The sequence below is a fragment of the Delphinapterus leucas genome, chromosome 12 (genome assembly GCF_059928025.1).
Source record: "Delphinapterus leucas isolate spDelLeu-1000000601 "Yukka" chromosome 12, BTC_Dleu_Yukka2, whole genome shotgun sequence".
NCBI classification, from domain to species: domain Eukaryota; kingdom Metazoa; phylum Chordata; class Mammalia; order Artiodactyla; family Monodontidae; genus Delphinapterus; species Delphinapterus leucas.
In genome coordinates this window covers 84,902,445-84,927,547 of record NC_143140.1, presented here as the reverse complement: position 1 = coordinate 84,927,547, position 25,103 = coordinate 84,902,445, and the positions used below count along the sequence as shown (strand labels likewise).

General features: G+C 41.0%; 1 protein-coding gene across 1 annotated transcript in view; it reads left to right on the top strand.

Annotated features, from left to right (window-relative positions):
• NOX3 (NADPH oxidase 3) overlaps positions 1-23,258 on the top strand; it is a 60,878-nt gene extending 37,620 nt beyond the window's left edge. Inside the window, exons 11-13 of the mRNA XM_089921682.1 lie at positions 6,561-6,707; positions 11,458-11,582; positions 22,441-23,258. Coding sequence (XP_089777808.1) covers positions 6,561-6,707; positions 11,458-11,582; positions 22,441-22,567 — 399 coding nt within the window. The 3' untranslated portion in view covers positions 22,568-23,258. The remainder of the gene's footprint in view (positions 1-6,560; positions 6,708-11,457; positions 11,583-22,440) is intronic.
• Positions 23,259-25,103: the final 1,845 nt, after the last annotated feature.

Genomic DNA, 25,103 nt, shown 5'->3' with positions numbered 1-25,103 from the left:
ATATCACAGCCGTGCAGTCAGAACCGAGAGGACGGCCAACTGGATGATTTGGTTCATTTTCTTAACTGCATATGTAATCTTCAGATGATAATAAAATAGATTCTAGAAAAACTGAGATAACCTAATTCCTTCATAAATGGTCTTCCTTCATCAGCTCAATAATACATAACCGTGATAATGAGTATTTATAGTGTGTCCCGCGCAAAATGGCCTTTGGGTTCTTAACCTAATATAATAAACAGATAATTCAAATAAAAAGACAGCATGGGCCAGTGGGAACAAGGCAAAGAGGCCAAGAAAGGCAAAAATCCATACTGTCCTTAAATATATTAATAAAACAAAGGAGGGCCTGCTCTCTTTTCTAATGAATGAAAAATGCATTTAATTTAATCTGTTTTGAGGAATTATTTACTTTCACTTTCCCTCACCCTGCTGCTCTGGCTACTCCTAGAACTGATCATCTCTGGCAGCCACTGAGAGTGTCCTGATAAATTGAACCAGGGAACATGAGGCCAGCTTGCATCTCCAGGAGACACACGTGCTTCTCACCTTTCACTAGGCAGCCTCAAAAGACCCCAGTCCCCCAGGAGGTCTCCCCATTGTCCTGTGGGGAAGTGACCAGTATTAATATTTTTAATATCTTGGTTTATTAACCACACAAGCAATACATGACTACAGGGTCCTTGTAAAAGATTCAAATAAAATACTCAGTCAAAAATCTCAATCAGAACAGACTTGTGGTTGCTGGGGGTGGGGTGGGGGGCGGTGGCGAGGGATGGACTGGGAGTTTGGGGTTGGTAGATGCAAATTATTACATTTAGAATGGATAAACAAGGTCCTACTGTAGAGCACAGGGAACTATATTCAATATCCTGAGATAAACCATAATGGAAAAGAATCTGAAAAAGAATGCATATATATGTATGTACAACTGAGTGACTTTGCTGTACAGCAGAAATGAGCACAACTTTGTAAATCAACTATACTTCAATTAAAAAAAAAAAAGAATGTGTAAGCATGGCTTTACAGAGAGGAAAGTGCACTGTTCTGGGGACCCTTGCAATGAAAGACATCAAGACTTAATTTAGCTGTGTTTTTTTAAACCTCATTTCTGTTTAGAAATAAATTGATTTAGCAGTTTGAAAAAAAAAACTCCCTTTATTCACCTCCCTTCCCAAATTAACCACCGCCACCACTTGGCCCTCCAGGGTTCTCACCTGAAACGGTTGAGCGCATCTTATTCCATTCCTTTCCTGCACTTTTGTGTACACATACGCACCTACACACATATGCAAGGTGTTATTTTATTTTTACATAAATAGGGATGTGGGGATGGGGAAGGAGGGAGAGAAAGAAAGGTGTGCAATTTGTGTTTTTGTTTTTCATTCTAACATGGCCTGGCGCTCCTTCAAGTGTCACTGCCTATTTATTGACTTTATTTTATTTAGCGCCTTCAGTGAATTCTGTAGTATGACTATCTCACAATTGATTTTATCATTCTATTATTAATGAACATTCCAGTTGTCCAACAACTATAATTTGAGCAAACTGAGGCACAATAAACTTTAGGCCCCAGTCAAAGGGCAAAGCAGCAGCATAGCCATGAAATAGTTAACATTAAGGATAATGGCTTTAAACAATAGTCTTAAGGGCTAAAAGTGATTGACAAAGGCTGGTCTTAGTATTACAATGGATAATGGGAAAAATAGTTTTATAATTTTATTTCTTTAAAACCAGATGTGGAAGCCATGTTAGGGAAGCTTCTCAAAACTAGTTGCTTCAAAATCTGTTTGCTATTGTCTTCACCCACGATGACCTTGGTAACAGCAACCACAAAATAAAAACCAGGACAATAATAGTTACCATTTATTGAGGCGGTATTATGTTTTCTAAATATCAGTCTCAGTCTTTATCTTTTCAAAGAGAAAAGTTCTCTTTTTAGAAAATATTCATGATTCCCTCCATGGAAAGTCACCATCACCCTCCCTGATTGAAGCTTCTATCAGTTCTGTTACATTGTATAGGGAGTGTGGAATCTTAGCTCAGGCTACTATAACAAAATACCAAGGCTGAGTGGCTTAAAACAACAAACATTTCTCATAGGTCTGGAGGCTGGAAGTCTGAAATCAGGGTGCCAGGATGATTGTGTTCTGGAGAGGACTCTTCCTGACTTGCAGATGGCTACCTTCTTGCTGTGTCTTCACATGACGAGAGAGGGAGCTCTGGTGTCTTCCTCTTCCTATAAGGGCACTAATCCCATCATGGGGGCCCACCCTCATGACCTCATCTAAATCTAACCATCTCTTAAAGGCCCCATTTCCAAATCATCACATTGGCAGTTAAGATTTCAACACACAAATTTAGGGGGGATGCCTTCATACCATAACAGTGGGGAACATAGGATGCTGCCCAGGAGGAGGCAAGGTCACAGTGCAATCCCACTGGCCTCCTAGAGGGAGCTGTTGTTCAAGGTCAAGGTCAACCCTGGCACCCAACATGGATCTTAGAGTACCTTTCACTAGTGAATGGGTTCCTCTTTCAGAACTACATCTTTATGACCAATGCTGAGGTTTTGAGACTGGTGCTAGAGATTTTGGTTTCACCTCCTGTCAATAACCACCATCTCTATAGTTCAGGAGTGACGGTGGACGCAGACCCCCAAGTAAGGCAAGTGTCCCTCTTTGCTCTCTAATATAAACATGTGGCATTCATTCTGTAAGCTCCTCCAGATGACAGTGAGGTAGTAGCAATATCTCAGCTAACATCTCAGAGCACTTACTGCATCTTTAGACTTTGAGCTAAATGCTTCCACGAAACCTATCTTTTCATCTTCAAAATAATCTCATGGATTATTGTTCTGTGTTTTTGTTTTTGTTTTGGGGTTTTTTTTTGCCATTTCAATGTATGATAATCTAGACTCAAATTACATAACCTGCTCCCAGTTACACAGCTTGAAGGTGGTGAAGCCAGGAGACTAGGACAGGTTGCAGGACTCCATGCTCACAATGGTTAACTTCTATGTTATATTACACCTTCAACCTGCACCCTCATTTGCAATTTCCTTCCTTAGAAAGGAAAAAGCCCCTTGGGTGCTCTCGGCGATAGATAGATAGATAGATAGATAGATAGATAGATAGGTAATTTTTGTCCCCATTCCATCCTCAGGAAATTGATTTTGGGTCTAAAGAAATGCAGGTTGTATTTGAGGATGTGTCCCCTGCTGTGTTTGTGGGTACCTATCCAGGCCATGGCACGGGAATGTCTGATGGAAGAGTCTGGTGCTCTGGTAGTAAAATAGATAAGTAGCTTTTCTTATTTCATTTCCTGGAATTGTTTATCCAAAAATAGCATGGGGACATTTCCTACTGGGCCCAGATGACCTGGTCCACACTCTCTTAAAGAGAAGCCCAGGCTGTGGGAAAGGTGGGGATGAGCTGGAGCTGAGACCCAGGCCCCCCCAAGATTGGCTGTGGCTGAGTTTATCTCGTGGTTCGTGCTAGGAACGATGTGACAGTGAAGGCCTGTGATAGGCCACATGCATACAGAACTCCCTAACCCCATAACAACGTCCTGGAGTGGTGCCCTGCAACATCTGGGGATCCATTAGATCTACAAAAATGTGTGGGCTGAGTCCTGTAAAAGAAAACTTCATTACTACAGAAGTTCAGAACTTTCATCATTTTACTGAGGATGACTTTCTGTGTAACAAAACCTTTTAAGGTTACCTGAGGTATTTTAGGCCTCTGTTATTTACTATAGATTTCTGAAAGCCATGCTTTATACAGGTAACCGATTTTAGGGTGGTTTTATTTTTGGAGACTGAGGCGGGGCGAGAGTTGGGAAGCACAGATCACAGACGTGTAGCCTATTGTTTGGGACGTTTGTTCTACCATTGACCAGACCCTTCCTACTGGAGGAAACACAGAGGTGGGAAGCCTCTGTCCCTTCACAGTGAGCGTCCCTCACTATTAGAAAGATGAAAGGGAGTCAAAGTAAATGTGCTTTTTCCTGTCTTCAAAGTCCATTTTCTTCTCTTTCTGCCCAAGGCACTTCACCAGAGCCCATTCAGTGCCCCTCCATTGCTTCTTGCACCAAAGCTGCCCAGTGTCACCTGTGAGTCAGTTACAGAGGGAAAAACACACAAAGCCATTACAAGGAAGCAGAACGTATAAAAGGCTTGGCGAACCCTCAGAACACTGACACACAGCTAAGCCATGGGAAAGTAAAGACAGGAATGATTTCTGTTTGAAAGAATAAGGGTCAGTAAGCGGAGGAAAGCTAAGATGTGACTGTTTTTCAAGTAAGGGTGATTGGGACTGGATTTGAAATTGACAGGTTTAAAAAAAACGATTTTTTGGTTTGTTGTTTCAGATGAATGTATTTTTAGCATGTTTCTTAAAGAGCGAAAATAATAGAAAATAAGTCAATGTTGTTTGTTCTGTACCAAATGCACCGTTAATATTCTTAGATCAAACAAGCTACTAGGGGCAGGAACGAGGGGAGGAGCATAGGTGAGAAGGGCATTAAATTCAGTTAGTTGGTTTTGATTTCCACAGGGAGCAAAGCGAGTTAAAGGCAGGGCTGAGATTTTGAAAGAGTAATTTAAATGAGGCACTATACAAGGTGGAAAGAAAGGGGATAGCAGTATTCATCACCTACATAGCATATGAAATCAGCCTCTGGCCTCCATTCTTCCTTCCTTCCCCTACCCCTCCCCGATTCACCGCCCAGTCTATAAAAATGCTGCCAGAATGGTGGCCCTGGGATCCTTCCTCAGATGACGTCATTCCCCTGCTGGGCACCCTGCAGTGTCTCCCCACCTCACTCAGAGTAAAAGTCAGGACGGCCTCACAGCCCCCGTCTGCACCTCTCCGCCTTCCCCTCAGACCTCACCTCTCGCTGCCCACCCCCCACACACACTCCACTCCACCAGCTCCTGGCTCCCCTCTGACAGCTCCCACCCTGGGCCCCTCCCCTAACCATTTAACTCTCTCCACGTCTTGGCTTCAATGTCCTCTTTCCTTGTCCATTTGACTTAATATTGCAGGACTTTCCAGCCTGCCTTTTTTTTTTTTTTTCAGAGTACCAATCACCCTCTGACATAGTCTATATTTTAGTTGTTAATTTATCATCTTTCTTTTCCCTCTAAAATGCAGACGCCATGAAGACAGGGAATTTTTATCTCCTTTGTTTGCTCTTCTAGCTCCAGAGCTGAAAACAGTCTTGACATGGAGTGAGCATTCAGTATGTTCAGTACATTCAATTCAATTCTTTGAATCAACAAGGATGAACACGATTGTCAGGAGGGACCCACTGACTCAGTTTTACAGCTGAGAAGAAGCTCCTTTTGGGGTAGGGGAGCTAAAATACCTGGGGATTATTAGTAGTCCTGAGATTAATATTCCAAGAGCCCTTCCAAGCAGCAATTGTCCAACAAATATGTAGGCTCTAAGCTTTTGTTCTTCTTGAGTATTAATTTCATAAATTCCTGCACAAACCTGGAGAGAATAGGCAAGATACTTAGCCTGGAAACACGTTCTGTGATTTCTTTTTCCTCATGAATATGATCTGTTAATTAAATCTCGCCTGTAAATTTCATTATATGATGATGGTGAGCTTGCAGCCTGGCGGGGGAGGGGAGGGTGAGAACACTGGCTGTTGGAGACGATATTTCCTGGTGGAGATCAAGGCCGGCCCCCTCCTCTATCCTGTTAATCAGCATCTCTTTTGGGAGGGGGGTGCAGGAAAGAGCAGTGGGCAGTAGGGGTAGGAGTGTGAGAAAAAGAGGAGAATTAATAGACCTATCTCCCGTGGTTTCTTCTAGATACAATTATCTGAAACTCAAAGCACAAAATCTAAGCCTTTATTTTAGCAAAGCCAAACTACTTCTCATCACATGCCATTTGCTAAACACAGAGAGTTTAAAAAAAAAAGAAAAGAAAAGAAAGAAAAAAAGAAATGTTCCTCAGTGTAATTTCATTATAGCAGTTGACATACAACCCCTGCCACCACCCACCAGCTTCCTTGGACACTGATATGTCTGGCTGATGGGAAACTCCTGGACTGTGTGGCTTGATTCTGCGATTACCATAATCTCCACCCTCCGGAGGGCATGGCTGGTGAAGTGGATTAGTGAACAAGGCTTTGGGTCTCTGGAGAAGGTTCAAATCCAGAGCTTAGGTCATAAGGGAAGATGAAGGGCATTGGTCTAACAGTTTATCCCCCTTTGGGAAGAGTGAAAGGCACAGCTACTTATGATTATTAACCTCATTCAGAAGAAGCACAGCCAGGAATGGGGTAAATTGATCCTCATCCAGTAAAACTGGCAACAGCCCACAGGCTCCTGACTCTGAATTCATTCTGGGCCTTTTCAAACACAATGTGAATTTTTTCAAAAGAAATCACAGTGTGACTATTTGTTCGCTGGCAGAGTGAAGCGTGTTATTTTGCAGAAGTGCCCATTTGGGCTCAAATAATTTAGTGGAGATAAAGTAGTCTGCGATTATCAGCACATTATGAAAAGAGGGACAGATCTGTTTTCTTGCCTTCTCTCTTGACAGGTGTACTTCTACTGGATTTGCCGAGATCCAGGAGCCTTTGAGTGGTTTGCCGATCTCTTACTCTCACTGGAAACAAGGATGAGTGAGCAAGGGAAAACTCACTTCCTGAGTTATCATATATTTCTTACTGGCTGGGATGAAAATCAGGTATAGATAAGACTTTGAGAATGAGCAATATTATCTAACTTGTGTCATGATAGAGCAAAGAGAAAAAGAATAATTTCAATAATGAGCTACATGGTTATCTAGCAACATGAAAGTATAGTTTTTATGTTCTTTAAAAGAAAAAGAGAATAAAATAAAACCAGATAAGAAAGAGCTATTTAAATTTTAGCAATAAGAGCTACAGTTGGGCTTCCCTGGTGGCGCAGTGGTTGAGAGTCCGCCTGCCGATGCAGGGGACACGGGGTCGTGCCCCGGTCCAGGAAGATCCCACATGCCGCGGAGCGGCTGGGCCCGTGAGCCATGGCCGCTGAGCCTGCGCGTCCGGAGCGTGTGCTCCGCAACAGGAGAGGCCACAGCAGTGAGAGGCCCGCGTACCGCAAAAAAAAAAAAAAAAAAAAAAAAAGCTACGGTTAATTTGCTGAGGAATAGAAAAGAAGATTGGAAAAAGAGGTTGGTTAAAGGGAGAAAACCCCAAGTTTGGAAATCCAAGAGAAATTATGTCATTAAAAGTTGCATTTGGGGCTTCCCTGGTGGCGCAGTGGTTGAGAATCCGCCTGCCAATGCAGGGGACACGTGTTTGAGCCCTGGTCCAGGAAGATCCCACATGCCACGGAGCAATTAAGCCCGTGTGCCACAGCTACTGAGCCTGTGCTCTAGAGCGTGTGAGCCACAACTACTGAGCTTGTGTGCCACAGCTACTGAGTCCGCATGCCTAGAGCCCGTGCTCTGCAACAAGAGAAGCCACCGCAATGAGAAGCCCGCACACTGCAATGAAGAGTAGCCCCCGGTCACTGCAACTGAGAAAGCCCACACCCTGCAACGAAAACCCAATGCAGCCAAAAATAAAAAATAAAATAAAATAAATAAATTTTTTTTTAAAGCTGCATTTGAAATTTAGTAACATCAAGCAAACATTATGGATTGGCTATATTGTCTCGTTGAGCTCCGAATTGGTTCTAATTCTATGTTTTGAGCTGTTCAGAGTTAAACAGAAAAAACTGACAGGTGTTGACATTCAGCATTTTGTATTGTAAACCATGTGAGTTCCTACAGAAAATAATTATTATGAATACATGATTTATCTAGAGATTTATTTTTCTTAAGGCATTCTTAGAAATTGTGTGCACGTATGTTTATTCACCTAAGATCAAAATGATCTTCTGTTGGGGCAGGTGTTCCGCTGTGTCCATTAATATGTATTAATGACATATTAAGGTTGAGTTTACCAAAAATAATGCATATCAAAATATTGCACTGTGGTACTATTTCAGTGTTGATATGTTGAATGATAACTATTACATTTCCAATCTTTTTTAATTCCTCAAATATGGACGCTAACAATGAAGTGATTACTAGGTTATGACATTTATGTCCTGATCAGCACTTCTGTGACAGCTACTATAGATATTTAAGGAAAGTGTGTTTGAACCAGAGATTTGCATTAGTTACTAAATTTACAAATGAATGCACTCCTGAGAGCCTCTCTCTCTCTCTCTCTCTCTCTCTCTCTCACACACACACACACACACACACACACACACACACAAATTAGCCCTATAGAACATCACTGTAGTTTGACTCTGTGCTTCTGCAAATGAGTAAGACTTGCTTGAAATTCAGTAGCTAAACAATTTTTTAGGGTCTTATTTGCAGTCGGCCTTACATATTTATTCCTCTGGGATACTCTGAAATAGAGGTTTCCTGGGAATTAGGCTTGAAACATCTTCATGAATTAAATAGTGTTAATTATATTTTCCAAACAAATATTTTTTTCACATTCAGTGGGATTTTTGACTAATGATCTACTTGGTGAAGTACAAACAAGCCTTTGTCTTCTGCTTTCTGGTCCTGTGCTGGCTCTTCTGCTTCTAAAGTGAATCGATCCCAAGTGTCCACTTAAGCAACCCCAGTCACTTGGAAGTTGCAAGACCGAGGCTCTGTCTGATTTTGTGACAACACAGCTCTACCCCATCCCATCCCTGCCACTTCCAAAAGTACGCTGTTAAGAGATAGTTTTCTTCTGAATACGAGCAAATTTAAAATAGACATGTTCTTAAATTTTTGCCATGACATGTTGGAAATTCTTGAGATGCTTAAATTTCAGGACAAAATAATTGGTACATGCTGTCAGTCAGGAATCAAGAGGCTGTTTTAGAAACAGCCAATTGCTAAACTGAATTCAACAACCTCAAAGTGGCAGAATGACAAGAACAGAAGGGACAGATGGAAAAGGGCAAATTATTATTATTATGAAGGGCAAATCAACAGGGTTTGGAGATTAATTGAACACTGGGCTGAGAAATATGGAGCAAACATAATTCCAAATGTTTGAACATCAGTGATTGGTAGCTGGAAGGTACCATGGGCAGAAGTGGGAAAAACTCTTTTTTCTACTGAATAATGCCCAAACTTCTTAGCAGATATTTCCAGGCCCCTCTTGACCTGACGGCAAAACCCACTTGTTCTATAGAATTCCCATCATTTTCCCCTGGCACCAGAGCCACCAAACAATACATGTTCTCCAATCACACCAAGGACTCTCTTAATTCCATCTCCCCTCATCCTGTTTCCTTTCCCTGACATGTCACTCAGTGCCCTCTGTCCCACCTGCTGCACTACTGCATGGAATCATCCTTTCAAGACCAGTCCCCACTAAGGCCTTGCCCAGTTCTCTTAGTCAAAATTACTTGGGGCTTCACCAGAGTAACATGCTTACTTCTCCAGAGCACTTCGCTTCTGTCTCTGGTAAAGAAGGGTGGTGGTCTGAATCAGGGCATAGAAATTGTGCACATGGTCTGCCTCTCCCTCCAATGACCAGTGCCTCACAGAGCAGAGACCTTCTGTCTGTCTTCTTTGTACCATTCGATTCATAGCACTCTGCCTGCCTATGGAAATCACTTAACAGTTGTACGTGGAAGTAACTTGAAGTCACAAATTATTTGGAAAGTGAGGTGATTCATTTTTAGCTATGATGGTCAATTTGAAGGAACAGAAAGAATTCTACATAAAAGTATGTTTGGGGAGTTTGAGATGCAGAATTCTACTCAAGCAGGAAGAGGAAGGCTTGGGAGAGAAAGTTTGAATTCATCTTTGTAGATTATGCTAATTGGATTGTGAAAATGGAAGCTCTTTGGGGAGTAGTGGTCCGAAAGAGATGCAGAGAGCTGAGCTAGAGACTGAGAAGGCAGCTACATATCAAGACAGGAGAATATGATAAGAAAATAACAACTACTGTTTCTCTCTTGAATCAGAGAGAAATAGAAGAACTAGGATTTTGTAATGCAAATAGAATCAAGAAGAAGCAATGTTCAACCGCATGGTGGAGAAGCCAAGGAAAATAAGGCCTGAGTTGGTCATTAGATTTGGCACTTAGTCAAAAGGGAGTCAACTGTCTCTGCCTTCTTATTCTGCCCACTGCTGGAGCCAGCTTCCTCTAGAGCACCAACCCACCCTACTGTTAAGCAAAAGCCTGTGGAGATGCAGCACTGCCATTCTAATCCGGAGGCCGATACAACTCTGACCCTGAGTTCCAGTTCTGATAATGCGGCTTCCGCCAGTTTTCAAGGCTCTGTCCTCAACTACCACCTCCGTTCTTATCCCTGAACTCTTGTCTCATATTTCGTGCTTTGAAAAACTTGCCTAAGAAGGGGGTCCTGCCCCACTCTTGCCAGTTTTCCCTCTCTTGCCTGGAGTCCTCTTCCCAAATTCAGTTCCTGTAGTAGCCCTGCTGCCTAGGCTCAGACTTGCCTGGTGCCAACTTCCTGCAGCCTGGATATCTGAGACTCCACCAAAGTCTGCCACCGTCTATTGCCTGTTAGGGTGCAGCCTCCCTACCCCTGGCTGCTTTCCTAGACTGATGTGAAGGCCAGCCGGGGAAGCCAGTCTTGCAGCAGGATCGTGGGGTAAGAGTTGGGCCCAGCAGGGTTGTTACCCATACTGCTCAGAGGATGTAAGCAAATGAAGCACCAAAGGGTAAAAACCCATGAGCTCAAGAGCTGTGGTGGGATCTGAGCAGAGCAGACACATATCCCAGGAGGTAAGAAGCAAGAATCCTTCTTACCTATCAGAGTTCAGCATGGGCTGAAACAAATCATAGCAACTTAAAAAATCATCACTAAGCACGGCTATTCCCCAGACTCTTACTTATCGACCACTTGATGCCTGGGTGCTTTCATGTAATTTGAAGGCAAGCCGTTGGCCACAGAGCTCCAGCCATGCCCCTTGCTAGTTCTGTCCACCTCTCTGCCTGCCAGACTCAACATCCTCCCAGCACTTGAACCTGGACACAGACCGTTTCACTCCAGTAGGCAGATCTCACCGTAAAATCCAGCTTCACCCTGGGCTTTTTCTATCACTTTAATCTGTCAGGGCCCTTCTCACATCCCCAGGATTTACTGTGAATTGAATGGGGACAGAGCTAGAGATTACTTTTTGAGAAATTTGGCAGAAAAAAAAAAAAGGAAGTAGCTTAGTGCTTGCTTTCCTTTACCCCTTTTTACCGTATTACTCTCATCCTTTCAAGAAAAATCTTCTTTCCAGGCTCACGTTTCTGCACATCAGCCACATAGAAAGCACTTTGTTTCAATAGTGCCCAAGGTAGACTACAAAGAATTTCCTATAAAAAGTTGTGTATTAAATCTACAAATGAGCATAATTACTTCATCCTTCATTTATTAGAGGTTCCTTTTCTTTTCCCTCTAAATGTCATCTGATACCACAATTTTTACTTTAGGCCTTTCACATAGCTTTACACTGGGATGAAAATACTGACGTGATTACGGGATTAAGGCAGAAAACCTTCTATGGAAGACCGAACTGGAATCACGAGTTCCGGCAGGTAGCCTACAGTCACCCCAGGTAAGGCAGCTCTCTCTCCTCTGCCTGTTGGGAGCCTCTGTGGAGAGACAATGCCTCCATTGCTGCTGGAATGGAAAGCTCTCGGGCACAAACTGGTTAATCTGCAGCAGTGGGCAACTTGTTTAGAGATAAAACATCCACCTTAGAAAAGGTGGTCATGGGATGTTTCAGGAACTACAAACCTCTGCTTAAGCAGATTACAACATCTGACAATTATCAATTCCATTGAAATTTTTCACACTTAAACCCAATCGAAGATGGTATTTCTTTTTTCTTAAATTTTATTGAAGTAGAGTTGATTTACAATGTTGTGTTAATTTCTGCTGTACAGCAAAGTGTCTCAGTTATACATATATATATTCTTTTTTATATTCTTTTCCATTATGGTTTATTACAGGATATTGAACATAGTTCCCTGTGCTGTACAGTAGGACCTTGTTGTTTATCCATCCTACGTATAGGAGTTTGCATCTGCTTATCCCAAACTCCCAGTCCTTCCGTTCCCCACCCTCCCTCCCCCTTGACAACCACACATCTGTTCTCTATGTCTGTGAGTCTCTTTGTTTCATAGATATGTTCATCTGTGTTGTATTTTAGATTCCACGTATAAGTGATATCATATGGTATTTGTCTTTCTCTTTCTGACTTACTTCGCTTAGCATGATCATCTCCAGGTCCAGAAGATGGTATTTCTTTTTCTTTTTCTTTTTTTAAATTGATTTATTTATTTTGGGCTGTGTTGGGTCTTCATTGCTGCACACGGGCTTTCTCTAGTTGCGGGTACTCGGGGCTACTGTTCGTTGCAGTGAGCGGGCTTCTTATTGCAGTGGCTTCTTTTGTTGTGGAGCACAGGCTCTAGGCACGCAGGCTCAGTAGTTGTGGCTTGTGGGCTCTAGAGCACAGGCTCAGTAGTTGTGGCACACAGGCTTAGTTGCTCCATAGCACGTGAGATCTTCCCGGACCAGCAATCAAACCCATGTCCCCTGCACTGGCAGGTGGATTCTTAACCACTCTGCCACCAGGGAAGCCCAAGATGTTATTTCTTAAACTCCCTATGCCTTCAAGAAACCTTGGGTGAACACAGTTGACCTCTAATTACTCAACTGGAGAACTCACTTATGCCAGACTGTAAACTGTATCTAGCAAAGCAGACAAAACTACTCTACAACCAAGCAGGGACTTGGGGTGGTAGTAGGGACCCAGGAACCGGAGTCCTAGTGCCTGGGTATAAATCCTACCTCTGCCGTTACCACCAATTTACCATGAACAGGCTATTTAACCTGGCACTGACTTAGTCCCCGTCTCCGTAAACTGCAAATAATAAAACTGTTTACCTCCTAGGCTTCTGTGAGGATTAAATGTGAGAATACTTATAAAGAGCCTAAAACAGTGCTTTGAGTTCAGTAAATGTCAGCTGCTATCATTAATATTATTATTTTAGTTATTACTATTATTATCATTATATGTAGAGGAAGAAGAGCATTTGCTCTGGGACTATAAGGCAGGAGTGAAGGCTGATTCTAGAAGATTCTAGAAGATACTGGCTATGTGACCTTAGACAAGGCCTCATTATAAAACATGAATGATTCTATGCATCCACAGTGTTATTTTCATATTTTAAAGGTGCATAGTATGTTGAAGAGCTTTGTAAAGGGCCAAGCACTAATATAAATAGTTGTTGTTATTATATATCGCCTAAATCAGTCTTTGTTTTGAACCCAATCATCTACAAATCTTGAAAGTAGCCTGTCCTAATATGGTCTTTGTTTAAAGAATAGTTTCCACATTTGAGGAAAGTCCTGGAGGGAGCAAGGGAGTGTGCCACATGAACAACTGGGAAAGAGCAAAAGGGCAGCACGTGCCAAGGCCCTGAGGCAGGATACACTGTTCCTGGCATGATCCAAGAGACCAGTGAGGTTGCGGAACACAGCGGTTGAATGAAAGAGTAGCAGGAGAAGGCATTTAGGAGAGACAACTAGGGAATAGTACAGGTCATTTTATTTGGATTTTACTCTGAGAGGGGAAGCTACTTGAAGGATTGAGCAGAAGAGTGAAATAATCCATCCATTTTATGTTTAATTGGATCCCTCTGGCTGCTATAAGAGATGAGATTGTAAGGGGCCTTGGACGGAAATGGAGAGGCCAGTGAGGAGGTGGCCTGGATAGGGGGAGCCACAGTGGAGGTACTGAGAAGCCTTTGGATTCTGGATATTTTTTGAAGGTAGAGCCAGCATGACTTGCTAATGGGTTGGATAGGAAACATGGCCCAAGCTAGAATGGAGTTCCCAACAGCCGAGATGAGGACAGCTGTAAGGAGTGGTTGGCAGGCATGGGATGTCAGGAGTCCAGTTTCTCAACATGTTTAGCTTTAAGTTGCCTGTTATACATCCAGGCAGGGATGTTGAGTAGACAGACGAATATGAGTCAGGAGTTCACGGGAGAAGTTCAGATTGGAGATACATGCTTGGAAGGTGTGAGCACATAAATTGTGTTTGGGGCCATGAAACTAGATGAGATGGAGAAAGAAGCAAATATAGATTGATGAGAGTTCCAAAAACCACAGTATTTGGAGGATAGGGAATTATATTGTCTATTTGCAGGTTATGGAGTTCAATATATATTATTCATCACTATTTTATTTAATCATGTTGTTTGGGTCTTCTGTAGAGCCTATTTTCTATCCATTTTATCAGTATTGAACCAGTAACAGTAAAACAAAAATCTAAGGTATTTCTGACTAATTTCTCATTTCCTGTGATTTCCCTGTTGTCTTCACATCTTTCCCCCCAGTTCTGGCATTGATGCTTTGTGGCCTTCCTTCACAGAGGTTATTGCTTCATTAAACTTTTTGTAGTTCCCTAGCATTTTTCTGCTCTCTGGAATACTTTTCTGGTGAATATTATTCCTCTTTTGGTCAATTTGGATGCTGTTTTATACTTTTTCTTATATTCTCTTTGTGCCAGAACTATTCTACTTTAAAAAAAAAAAAATTAATTGTCACTGAATCTGTTAGACTTCCCTGGCCCAGCTATTTGAAGGAGGTTTGGTGAGGAGGGAGGTGTGCAGGAGGGACCAGATGGCTGCCCAAGGTTCATAACCTATCCAATTCCAATGGCTTCCTTTGTGTGAATTCACTCTGACCTAAACTGTCGTGCGCTGTGAGGCCCCCAGCCAACCCTTCTGCACCCTGTGCCCAGGCAGCCTTTGGGAGAAACCCTGGACCCCAAACAGTGTTCACTGCGGACACTCTGAACCCCTGACCACACCATGCCGGTGTCAGCCCGGGGAAGAGACAGAAGGAGTGCTTGTGGGGACTTACTCCTGGTCTTGAATTGTCCTGAGAATAAAAGACTTCCAAAGGGAAAAGCCAAGAAAAGCTTAATCTTTGGCTTCAGGATTAAGGGAAGGAACGAGTGGACCAGCTGCACTACCTCTTCCTCACCTCGGGCTCAGCTTCAGATGCCCTATAAGAGCTGGCCAAGCCCCGTGAAGGTGGCCTTGGGACTCTGCAGGCACCACTCCTGAAACCCAGCTGCTTCATTTCACCTCTTGCCTTGACTCTTGCTGACATTTGGTCTAGAATCCAATTCTCGCCCTCCATCCGTCCAAATGTGGTGCTTTGAACCCATCCCAGCTTCTGGAGCCTCAGAATCCAGTTCCTCTGTGCTCCTTACTCAACACCCAGTCCTGGCTCCTAGACTCCCAGCCTCCTCTGAGCCCTGAAAGTCACCCTTCATCTCACACCCATCCAGTACTTCTCGTCCAGAGGCAGAGACTGGATTATTATATCTGCAGTGTCCTTTAAAAATTATAGGTCGAAAACTAACAAAATGTTACAAGCTTCTATGTTACAATCACATTGGTATCTTCTCCTTTTGGAAAAAAAAATCTATTCATCTGATAAATGTTTTACACTCAGTTTTCAATTATCATGGGGTGAATGTTCCCACGTTGCAGGCTTTTGACACGGACACATATACCTTGGTTTTTAAGTTTTTATAGATGAGACTGCTCTTTGCTATGATTGTCCCTCATTGACTCCTCACATTTGTGTTTGTGTTACACATGAAGTTTGCAGCCCAGTGGGAAGGCCTTTCAGATCAAACCATTTAACTACCTCCCTTCCCTCAGAAAGGTGTGAACCAGAAACACAGCATCAAGAGACCAAGAGTGGAACTGAGTTTGCACACACGCTGTCTCCAAAATTATACTGCATCACGCTGAAAAGTGAGTCGCCTGATTTTGCAGAGGGAGTTAGGAGCACAGAAGAGTTTGAAGGCGGGAAAACCACATAGCGCTCGCTTTTCTCGTCGCCCTTGTGAGGAGTGTGTTCATTCCTTTTCAAAAGCCATAATCAAAGTGTAGTACATACATGTACCTAAAGCCCAGCTGAATCTTTCAGCACAGCTGAAAACTTGTGGAATCTCTCTCTTCCTAATGGATGACTTCATCTCTTCCAGAGTAGAAGGAGGCCCCAAGATTTGGATGCCGCTGAATTAAGCCTCTATATCATACTCCCTAGCCCCAAATTCTAAAAATAGTGTATTTGTAATAGATTTAGACTCTAGAACCCTGCAACTTGTTATATAGCTTCAACTTTCAATGTAACTAATATCAGACATGTGTAGGCAAAGATCAATTATCATTTTATCCATGGAATGCCAGATCCCTGGGAAGATACGAGTCACCAGTAAAACACTTAGCACTGCTCTTCCAAAAGACCTTTTAAATGTCCTCCTTAAAATTTTGTTTTCTGCTGTGTAAAGAAGATTTGTGTTTAATGGAGCTTTTAATGAAGAAATCTCAGAAAGAGAATGCCAATAGAATCTAATTTTTTAAAAAGAAAATCTAATATTGAGAAGTATTTCAATATCCTGGCCTTTGTCCAGATATAAATAAAACACACAATTCAATTACTGTTCTGCACAAAGGACAAGGTCACATTAATTTTCCTCAAGATGGTTATTAAAGAGATAAACGGTATGTTTTCCCCTGATTATGTCAAGGAGATGTTTGTTCCCTCCCAAGCCTTCTTGGCTACTCTTATAAGACAGGTCTGTCCTGTCATTAGCTCAGATCTTTTGGCAAAGATGGGCCATAAAGAATTGGTGTATTTGTTCGTGGCCTCAGAAAAGGTTCTTTGTTCTTGAGGGTCTTGGAAATAGGCTCGCAACCATTTCTACTCATCAGCATGAAGCCAAGGATTCTTAGGGCTTCTACTCTCTTAAAAACATTTACCTGTTCACTTAAAGCTGGACTCTGTTCTTGTTATAAGAAGAAGGAGTTGAATCAAAAGAATAAAGGGAAGAGGGGCAAAAATGTTTTTTTTACAGAACATGAAAAACAGCACGAAAAATAAAGCTTGAAGGGAAGCAGATCAAAGAAACAGTGCACGCTATAAAGGAAGCAGAAAATTGCAATAATAACAGTAATAGAGAAACAAATTGATGGGCATCAAAATGAAAACAAATAAGGAAAGGGAAAGAAAAAATTAAAAAGAGATCAAAGACCAAGAGTAGAAAATAGGAAAGTATATTCTGTTGTTTTTATGTGCAATTAATTTTCGTAATTGTATCAGCTGTATTACAAAAACACAAGTATATTTTTAAAAGAAGATCAATAAATAGCAAGTGGATATGTAAAAAGTAAGTCTTTTACTGATACGGCCAAACTCACACACATGTGACAATTGTTGTATATTGCTTTAAGTTAGACAAGCACAGAAAATTACTCTAAACACAAAAACAATGGAAATTATTGTCTTAATTAAAATAAATAGGTTAATTAAATACATACAATACATACCCTGATACCTCTGTCTTATTAATCTTTAGAAATGTGCATCTTATACAAAAATAGAAGTTATATTTCATTTTTTGTAGATGTTCTCAATATGTTCCCAAGCTTTTGGCAAATGTTCAGAAAATCAGGAAATCGTTTCCAAGAAGGTAGACAGAATGCAAATAAATACATCTTGATCACATCTAGCTACTTTTTTGATAAACACACATTATGCGTGTACCCAACCTTCTGGATTTGTAGATCAGTTGTTTTTAATTAATTGAATAAAATGATTCCATAAGACTTCATTCTTCGACCTTACATTTCACATAATATTTATAGTTTGCCACTTTTGACTTATCTACTAATAACTTCACCATGCCTTTTAGGCATAAAACTTTATGCAACTAATTACCATAAAAACTTTGAAGGTTTGGCCATTTTCTTCATAACTTCAGTAGAAGCGTTTCTTTTCTCTTGAAGGAAAAAATAAAGAAGAATACTACCATTTGTTAGAACAGCACAACCCAGCCCAACTGTGAAGGAAGGTGCCAATTTACCATAAGATTGGGAGCTTCTAATCCATGCTGCATGAATGTATTTTAGACCACCCATTGTTTTCAGAAATGTAAAAATACCTTTATACTAAATCGAGTAAATGTGTCCATCTGGAACCACATTTGCTTGTGTGCACACCCTCCAATTCTCATTTGTACGTGCATATGTGCAAAATGTTTTCAAATGATATTTTTAAGAAATTAACATTCTGATTATAGCACACAAGTCTGCCTATCTAAAAGGATATCCTAAACATTCCTTACATGACTAAATTGTTCAGAATATTCAAAGAAATAGACTTAAGTGGAAATCCCACACAAAATAAATTATAGCTTCATAATAAAAAAAAAGCCACCATAAACTTATGACTGGATATTATTAGCATACGTAAATATACCTTTGCACCAGAGGGCATCCAGCCCTCCAGTTATAATCAAGTGAAGATTCAACGAAAATTACTGGCACTATTCCATTTGTGGCAGGTGGGATTAGGGAGGTGGGTGAGCACAGGGTGGATTTATCACTATTCTGCAAATTTTCTTTGGTGATATTATCTGTCAAATCATTAGATATGGCAAAAATATTTGGATATTTCTGGGTGAAGTATATCAGTGTGAAGGTGTATTTTTTTAGTGTTTTATCAGAAGGGGAGGAGACAAGATTGGCAGAAACATGGCTCTACCATTCCCAGGGATCCAATACTACGAGTCAACTGCTTTCATTTCTCTCCCCTCTTTAACTGTGACATCCTCAAGGGTAGCAACTTTATCTGTGCTCCTCAGAGCCAAGCACAGTAACCAGCTTCAGCAAGTGAAGGGACCCCAAGAGGGATGAGGAAGCTAGGACAAGAGTGCTGACTCGCCAAAGAAGATGGAGTTGGTGGGAAGAGCTAGAGAAGTGCCTCAGCCGTGAGCAAAGCACCATTAGGGACGCCTGTAGCCCCTAATCAGCAACTGAATAATTAGGATGCAGAGGAAAGTAGTAGAGCAGGCTGCTACAAATCACCTGGGAGATGGGTTTAAAAAAAAAAAAAGGCCAACACAATTATCATCTGTGGTTATGAAAAAGAAGGTGTTGTACAAAATATAATTATGTGTTGAATCTTTTGGAGGCATTTCTAATGAAAAACATTCTCTAGGAAAGATTAACCAGAAGTTGTGTCCATTGTCTGATACCGAGCTTGTAGCTCTTGTTGTCTTCTTTCTAAGCCTCCATAAATCCATGGGAAGCTTCTGTTTATCGATTTTGTTTGCAGAATGCACTCAGGGCATAAAGTAATTTGATTTTTTTTAAATGGGGTTTAGGGTCTGCCCCTACAGGGTTATAACTTACCAAGCATAAAAGCCAACACAGAAAAACAAACATACAATTTAAAGAGAGCAGGGCTCAGGCAGCAAAACCTGGGAAGCCAGCAAGATGGTGGGATTATTCCCAAGCACACCCACTCTCCCATATATCTGCTGGGCGGAAATCTCCTGGGAGGTGACATTTTGGCTGCCTTTCAGGCATGGCATAGCTGAACTGTTTTGAAAAATGCATCAAGCCCACAAAAAAAGAGCACAATAGTTATTTAGCAAATAAGAGGGGGACAGGAGGATTTTCCGTATTGTGTATCAGAGCTAAAAATAATGCTGTTAATGTTAACCATCTTTGCAGCTTGTGTAAAATTTGTCTTTTTCCCATGAAAGTCAGCAGCCCAGACTGATCGATGCCACTAATGTTGTCCCTAATCCAGTGCCTCCCGGGTGTGCAAACTCTGCAGCTTGCAGGCTGTAAACTGAAGAATAATGCCTTGTGTTTTTATACTTCTTTTAGAGAGAATCGTTTTTTTTTCATTCTGAGCAATCGTGGATAATTACAGTTTATAGAAGAATTTTTTCTTTACCAACCCCATTAGGGTTCTGTTGCAGTTGTCCGTTGCCTCATAAAAGAAAAAAAAAATGCTGCCGCATCTGTGCCTTAACCACTTTGTGGGGCTTCTCAGCTCCATGCTTCACAGTAAGCCTTCGTGATGAGAAAGCTCCATACTTGAAACCACAAACGCCGAGGAGGGGAAGCAAGACAAGCAAAAGAATGCCATGTGTGGGGACAGTGATGCAGGGAGAGCTAGTGAACCACTGGCCTTTCTGCCTTAGTGGAAGGTAGATAATGAATGGCCTTTGTGAGACTTTTTGGTCATTGCGTAACCATGACAGTTCCATAAACACAGAAACGTGTGTACTCAGCTGTGTGATGTAGTGGCCACAACTTCGCAAGAGGCAGGGTGACTGTGAACTGGTGCAGACGCCAGTGGTACAGCTGGCAGCCAGCAATCAGAATCCTTTGAAATGGAGCCTTAAAGGCAGAGCATCAAAGAGCATCTTCACGATCTGCAAACAGTCACCATGGCTGCCAACGAAAGGGCAATCTTAGCCTGTTGGGAATGGGCCAGTGGGCAATCTCTTTGGTGACACCTACACTAATGGAAAAATATCACCACCCATAACAATGTCTTTGAATATAGATGCAAGGATGCCTCAGGGCAGCAGACTCCCCACTGGGAAGCGTTTTGCCTGACCCATGTATCATTCAAAATGTTGCAGTCCAGAACTCAAAAAACCTAGTGCAAGAGTGCTGATTCCAGGAAATCTGTAATCACTGCTGGGTTAACAGCCCACATCGCATCTTGTGCTCAGCCTCGCGGAGCAGGCAGACATCGTGTGGGTCATAACGTAAGACAACGGTTCCCAAGAGCTCACCGTGTGCTAAGTCTGGTCTAACCCTCACGGAGGCACTAGGAGTTTGGCATAGAACTGTCCCCATGGAGAGATAAAGAAAGGGGGGCTTTTAAGAGATGAATTAATATGCCCTAAATTTCCCAGCAACGAAGTGGTGGAGCCAGTAGCACTCTTAACCGTTGGGTGATATTTCCATAAACAGCTTGAAAGTGCCTCATTAAGTCATAAACATAATTTTTCCAGTGGGCAATACTTTCTGAAAAAGTATTTTCTCAAATTTAGCCATGGGAATGATGTCTTTAAAGATAATACTTATACATTTTAAACATACTGTCCTTTACAAATGAATCCACTTGATAAGTTCCTTTGAAGCTAGAGTTTGAAATGTAATTGAACCATCAATTTCTACCATGGATATTATGGTCCTGGAACACATAATTAAATGTGGATTCAATACATGGCACGGAATCATATTAATATACAAGCTAAGAAGAATGAGACTATAGAGGCATTTCCCAACAAAAACGGTCTGAGGAGGTAAAGGTAGTATAGTGAGCTGGTCCCAGAGTCCGAGGAATTTCTCTAAGACAGTGTTTCTCAAAGTGTAGCTCATAGTGCCATGTGCTTTAATGTCACCTGGGGGTCTTGCTAAAAATGCATTCCGTGGATTCAAGCCTGGGACTCTATGTTTTAATAGTCTGCCTAGATAACTTTTTGCACAGCAAAGTATGAGAACTTTTGATCCAGACTAGAGCAACTAATTAAGCTTGTGCCAGAGATTGCAAAAATACTACAAGGAATAGTTCAATGCAAGATAAGGGGAAAACATGGTCTCTACAAGTCCCTATAGAGACCGGCCCCTCCCGATTCCCAGAGACAACTTGAACCCTGGTGCTGACTCATTGTTTATATATAACGAGAGCTGTCAGTTGTGTTTACAAGGGAGTTGAGCAGCCCTGGGATAGTCACTATATGCAAAAACACCTCTTCAACACTGTTTTCTGAAATGCCATAATTAGAGATGACAACTTTGGGGTGACTCCATTTTCAGGAATGTGATTTTCCTTTCCACCTCTTCTTTTTGACCTTCCTTGAAAAGTAAAGTAATTCCAAAGGGAGACATAAACTAAGTTGCTAGAACTTTTGTGTAAATGTTATCAACTATGAAAAGGCAGGGTTGAACAATAGTAATAACTAACCCTTTTAAAACCTTTTGGAATGCATCATCTCATTTTGCTTTGGATAAAACATACCACGTAGTCGTTATTATCTTGGCTTTAATCACGCGGAGATTGAGGTTTAGAGTCTTACTCAAGACCACGCAGATAATAATGAGCAGAGCCCTTCATTCATTCCTTCAACAAGCATGTATTGAGTGTCTACTGTATGCTGGATACTATTCTGAGTGGTAGGATTACAGTGATGAGTAAAACAGACCAGATGCCTGCTCTCAGGGAGCTTACATTCTAATCACCAATCCAAGAGGTGGACCAAAACTCCAGGCGTTATCACCTCTATACTGAAACGCGCTCACCTGCCCTCATGGCCCCTGCCAGCCTCAGTCTTCTTGGTCTCACCTACCTGTGTGATGCAGGGCATAACAGGACTCTGGGAACCTGTGGGAGAACGTGGTCCTGAAAGTAGGAGAAAAGAGTCTAAGAAAAAAGGAAGTGGGTGGAGAAAAACAAATTATGACATAAAGTCACAACCGCAGCTACTCACTGACTGTATCATTCTGTCTTGGCTCCTGGCTGGCCGTGCCCTGTGTAACACGTTCTACCCTTGTCTTACCTCTATTGCAGCAGTAACATTGGAGTGTTCTTCTGTGGACCCAAAGCTCTCTCAAAGATAATTCAAAGAATGTGCCGCTTATATTCATCAGCTGACCCCAGGGGCATTCATTTTCATTATAACAGAGAAAGCTTCTAGACTTTGGAGGAAAAAAATCCACATGTTGTGTAAGTGGCTGCAATCATATAGGTCAGGAGTCGGGAAACTTTCCCCATAAAGGGCCAAGTAATAATTATTTCAGATTCCGTGGACTACATGGTCTCAGTGGCAACTACTCAACTCTGCCATTACAAGCACCAAAGTAGCCCCAGGACCTCAACAAATGGGCATGGCTGTGTTCCAGAGAAATTTTATTTATGGACACCGAAATCAAATTTCACAGTAGTTTCTTCTGTCATGAAATATTCTTCTTTTGATTCGTTTTCAACAATTTAAAAATGTGAAAGTCATTCTTGGTTCATGGGCTGTCCAAAAAACGGTGGGCCAGATTTGGCCTGTAGGAGGTAGTTTGCTGAGCCCTGATATAGGTCATCTTTCCCAAGCTTGTTTTCATGCTTAACAATATGTCCAAGTGGAGACCAGCATGGCTGCTTGGCTCGAAGCCTCCTTTAGAAGTCATTTCAAATTTCATCTCCCTGATGGCAGAGACATCTGTCTTGTATCCAAACCTGATCTTTTCTGCTTTAAACTTAAGCTCCTTTGTGCTTTTTTTCATCCTCTATAGATCTGAGAAATCACCAATGGAGGTTATCTTTCACAAAAATCCTTTCTATACTTGAAAATGATAATAAAATCATCCTTTACCTATCCCTTTTCTAGTCCAAACAATACTGAACTCTTAACTTTTCAGCCTAAGATATATACCCTAGCACTTCAATCATTCTTGTTGCCCTTCTTCAAATCCATTTTCATTTCTTCACATCCTTTTAAAATGTGTTGACTAAAATGAGACAACGTTCTAATCTAAGCATGACTAGTAGTGGCTAGAAGTGTGATTCTTTTTAGAGCTTGTGTGACGTATGCTTTTCAATACGACTAAATTCTGTTTGCCTCTCCTTTTTTCCTTCCTTCTTTCCTTGATTCCACATCTTCCTCACTCTCTTTTAACAAATACCTTTCATTACTATCACATTTTGACCTATGATCATCTTGACACTTATACCCCAACTCAACTTCTGCCCCACAAACATACTGGGATTTTTTTTTTTATATACTCACACTGAGCCAGTCTTTCCATGCCATGCAGCTCTTTTACCCCCAAAGCGTTCACAAAATAATCCTCATATCGTATAGTTTTCTCTACTATTATCAATTATTTTTTTAGAACTTTTCTTCCTAATATTTCGAGATTGTTTTCAAGTCTAGCACCAGTGACTAATACTGGTATTTAGCTCAGTAATATCTATAGATTTAATTAGTGATATCTCAAACCTTTTGTTTAGATGTTCAGGTTTAGATTCTTTTGTTTAGGTTCAAGTGATCAAATCCAAAGAACTCCATCATGAATTCTTGTAACTGCCTGTTAATGTGAGCACCCACTTGGGAACATGTTAATAATAACTAGCCCTTGAGAATGGCACATCACCCTATACTTTCTTAGCTTAAAAATAACATGTCATATACAATGAAACAAAAGCATTTATTGAAATGAAAATAGACTGTTTTACAAATGCTTCTTATCTTTGTAGACTGCCATTTTTCCATAGAACAGAATTAAATTGGTATGACATGATTTGTTTTTACAAAGTTAGGCAACCACGTAAGCTCTTTCAGGTATTTCTAAATTATAAATTGATCATTTCTTTTACTTTATCCTCAGATATTAATGTTGATTCTATAATTTCTAGGGTATATACTTAACTATATTCTAGGAAAAAAGTTGGGTATATTCCCTGATGTCTCAAAAATTATTTCTACTAATTTTGCACTGGAATTTATTAGTATCTTTAAGTATTCCTTGGTGAATATTATTCAAACTCCACTAATTTTAATATACCTAATCTTTCTATTTATTTCTCCATTTAAACTTGATTCAGGCTTTACAACTAGGAATTTCTGCAGTCAAATGTATATATCTAAAATCTTTAGCAGGAAAATTAAATATATTAAAAGATTTTCTCTTGATCATATTCAGTTATTACTTTTCTTTCCCTGTCTATTTGTAAATAAAATGCACTCTCTGGTCAACTAATTTTGTCTAATAAGTATACTTGTCATTAAAAATAGATTTCAATCTCTGTACATGTCTCTTAATTTTGTTATAAACCTAAAACTGTTCAAAAAATAAACTTTAAAAAAAAAGATTTTGCTGCATTTTTTAAAATCTTTGCTGTTTGCATCGCTTTAAGTTTTGAGCTTTAGGTTACTTCTCTACATACTATGTAGAATCTGACCTATCTAGATAGAAAAATTACAAAAAAAGTCAGTAGATTTCTTTAATGCAGCAATAATCAAATAGGAAATGTGGATTTTTTGTTTTTGCTTTACAATGGTGTGTTAGTTTCTGCTTTATAACAAAGTGAATCAGTTATACATATACATATGTTCCCATTATCTCTTCCCTCTTGCGTCTCCCTCCCTCCCACCCTCCCTATCCCACCCCTCCAGGCGGTCACAAAGCACCGAGCTGATCTCCCTGTGCTATGCGGCTGCTTCCCACTAGCTATCTACCTTA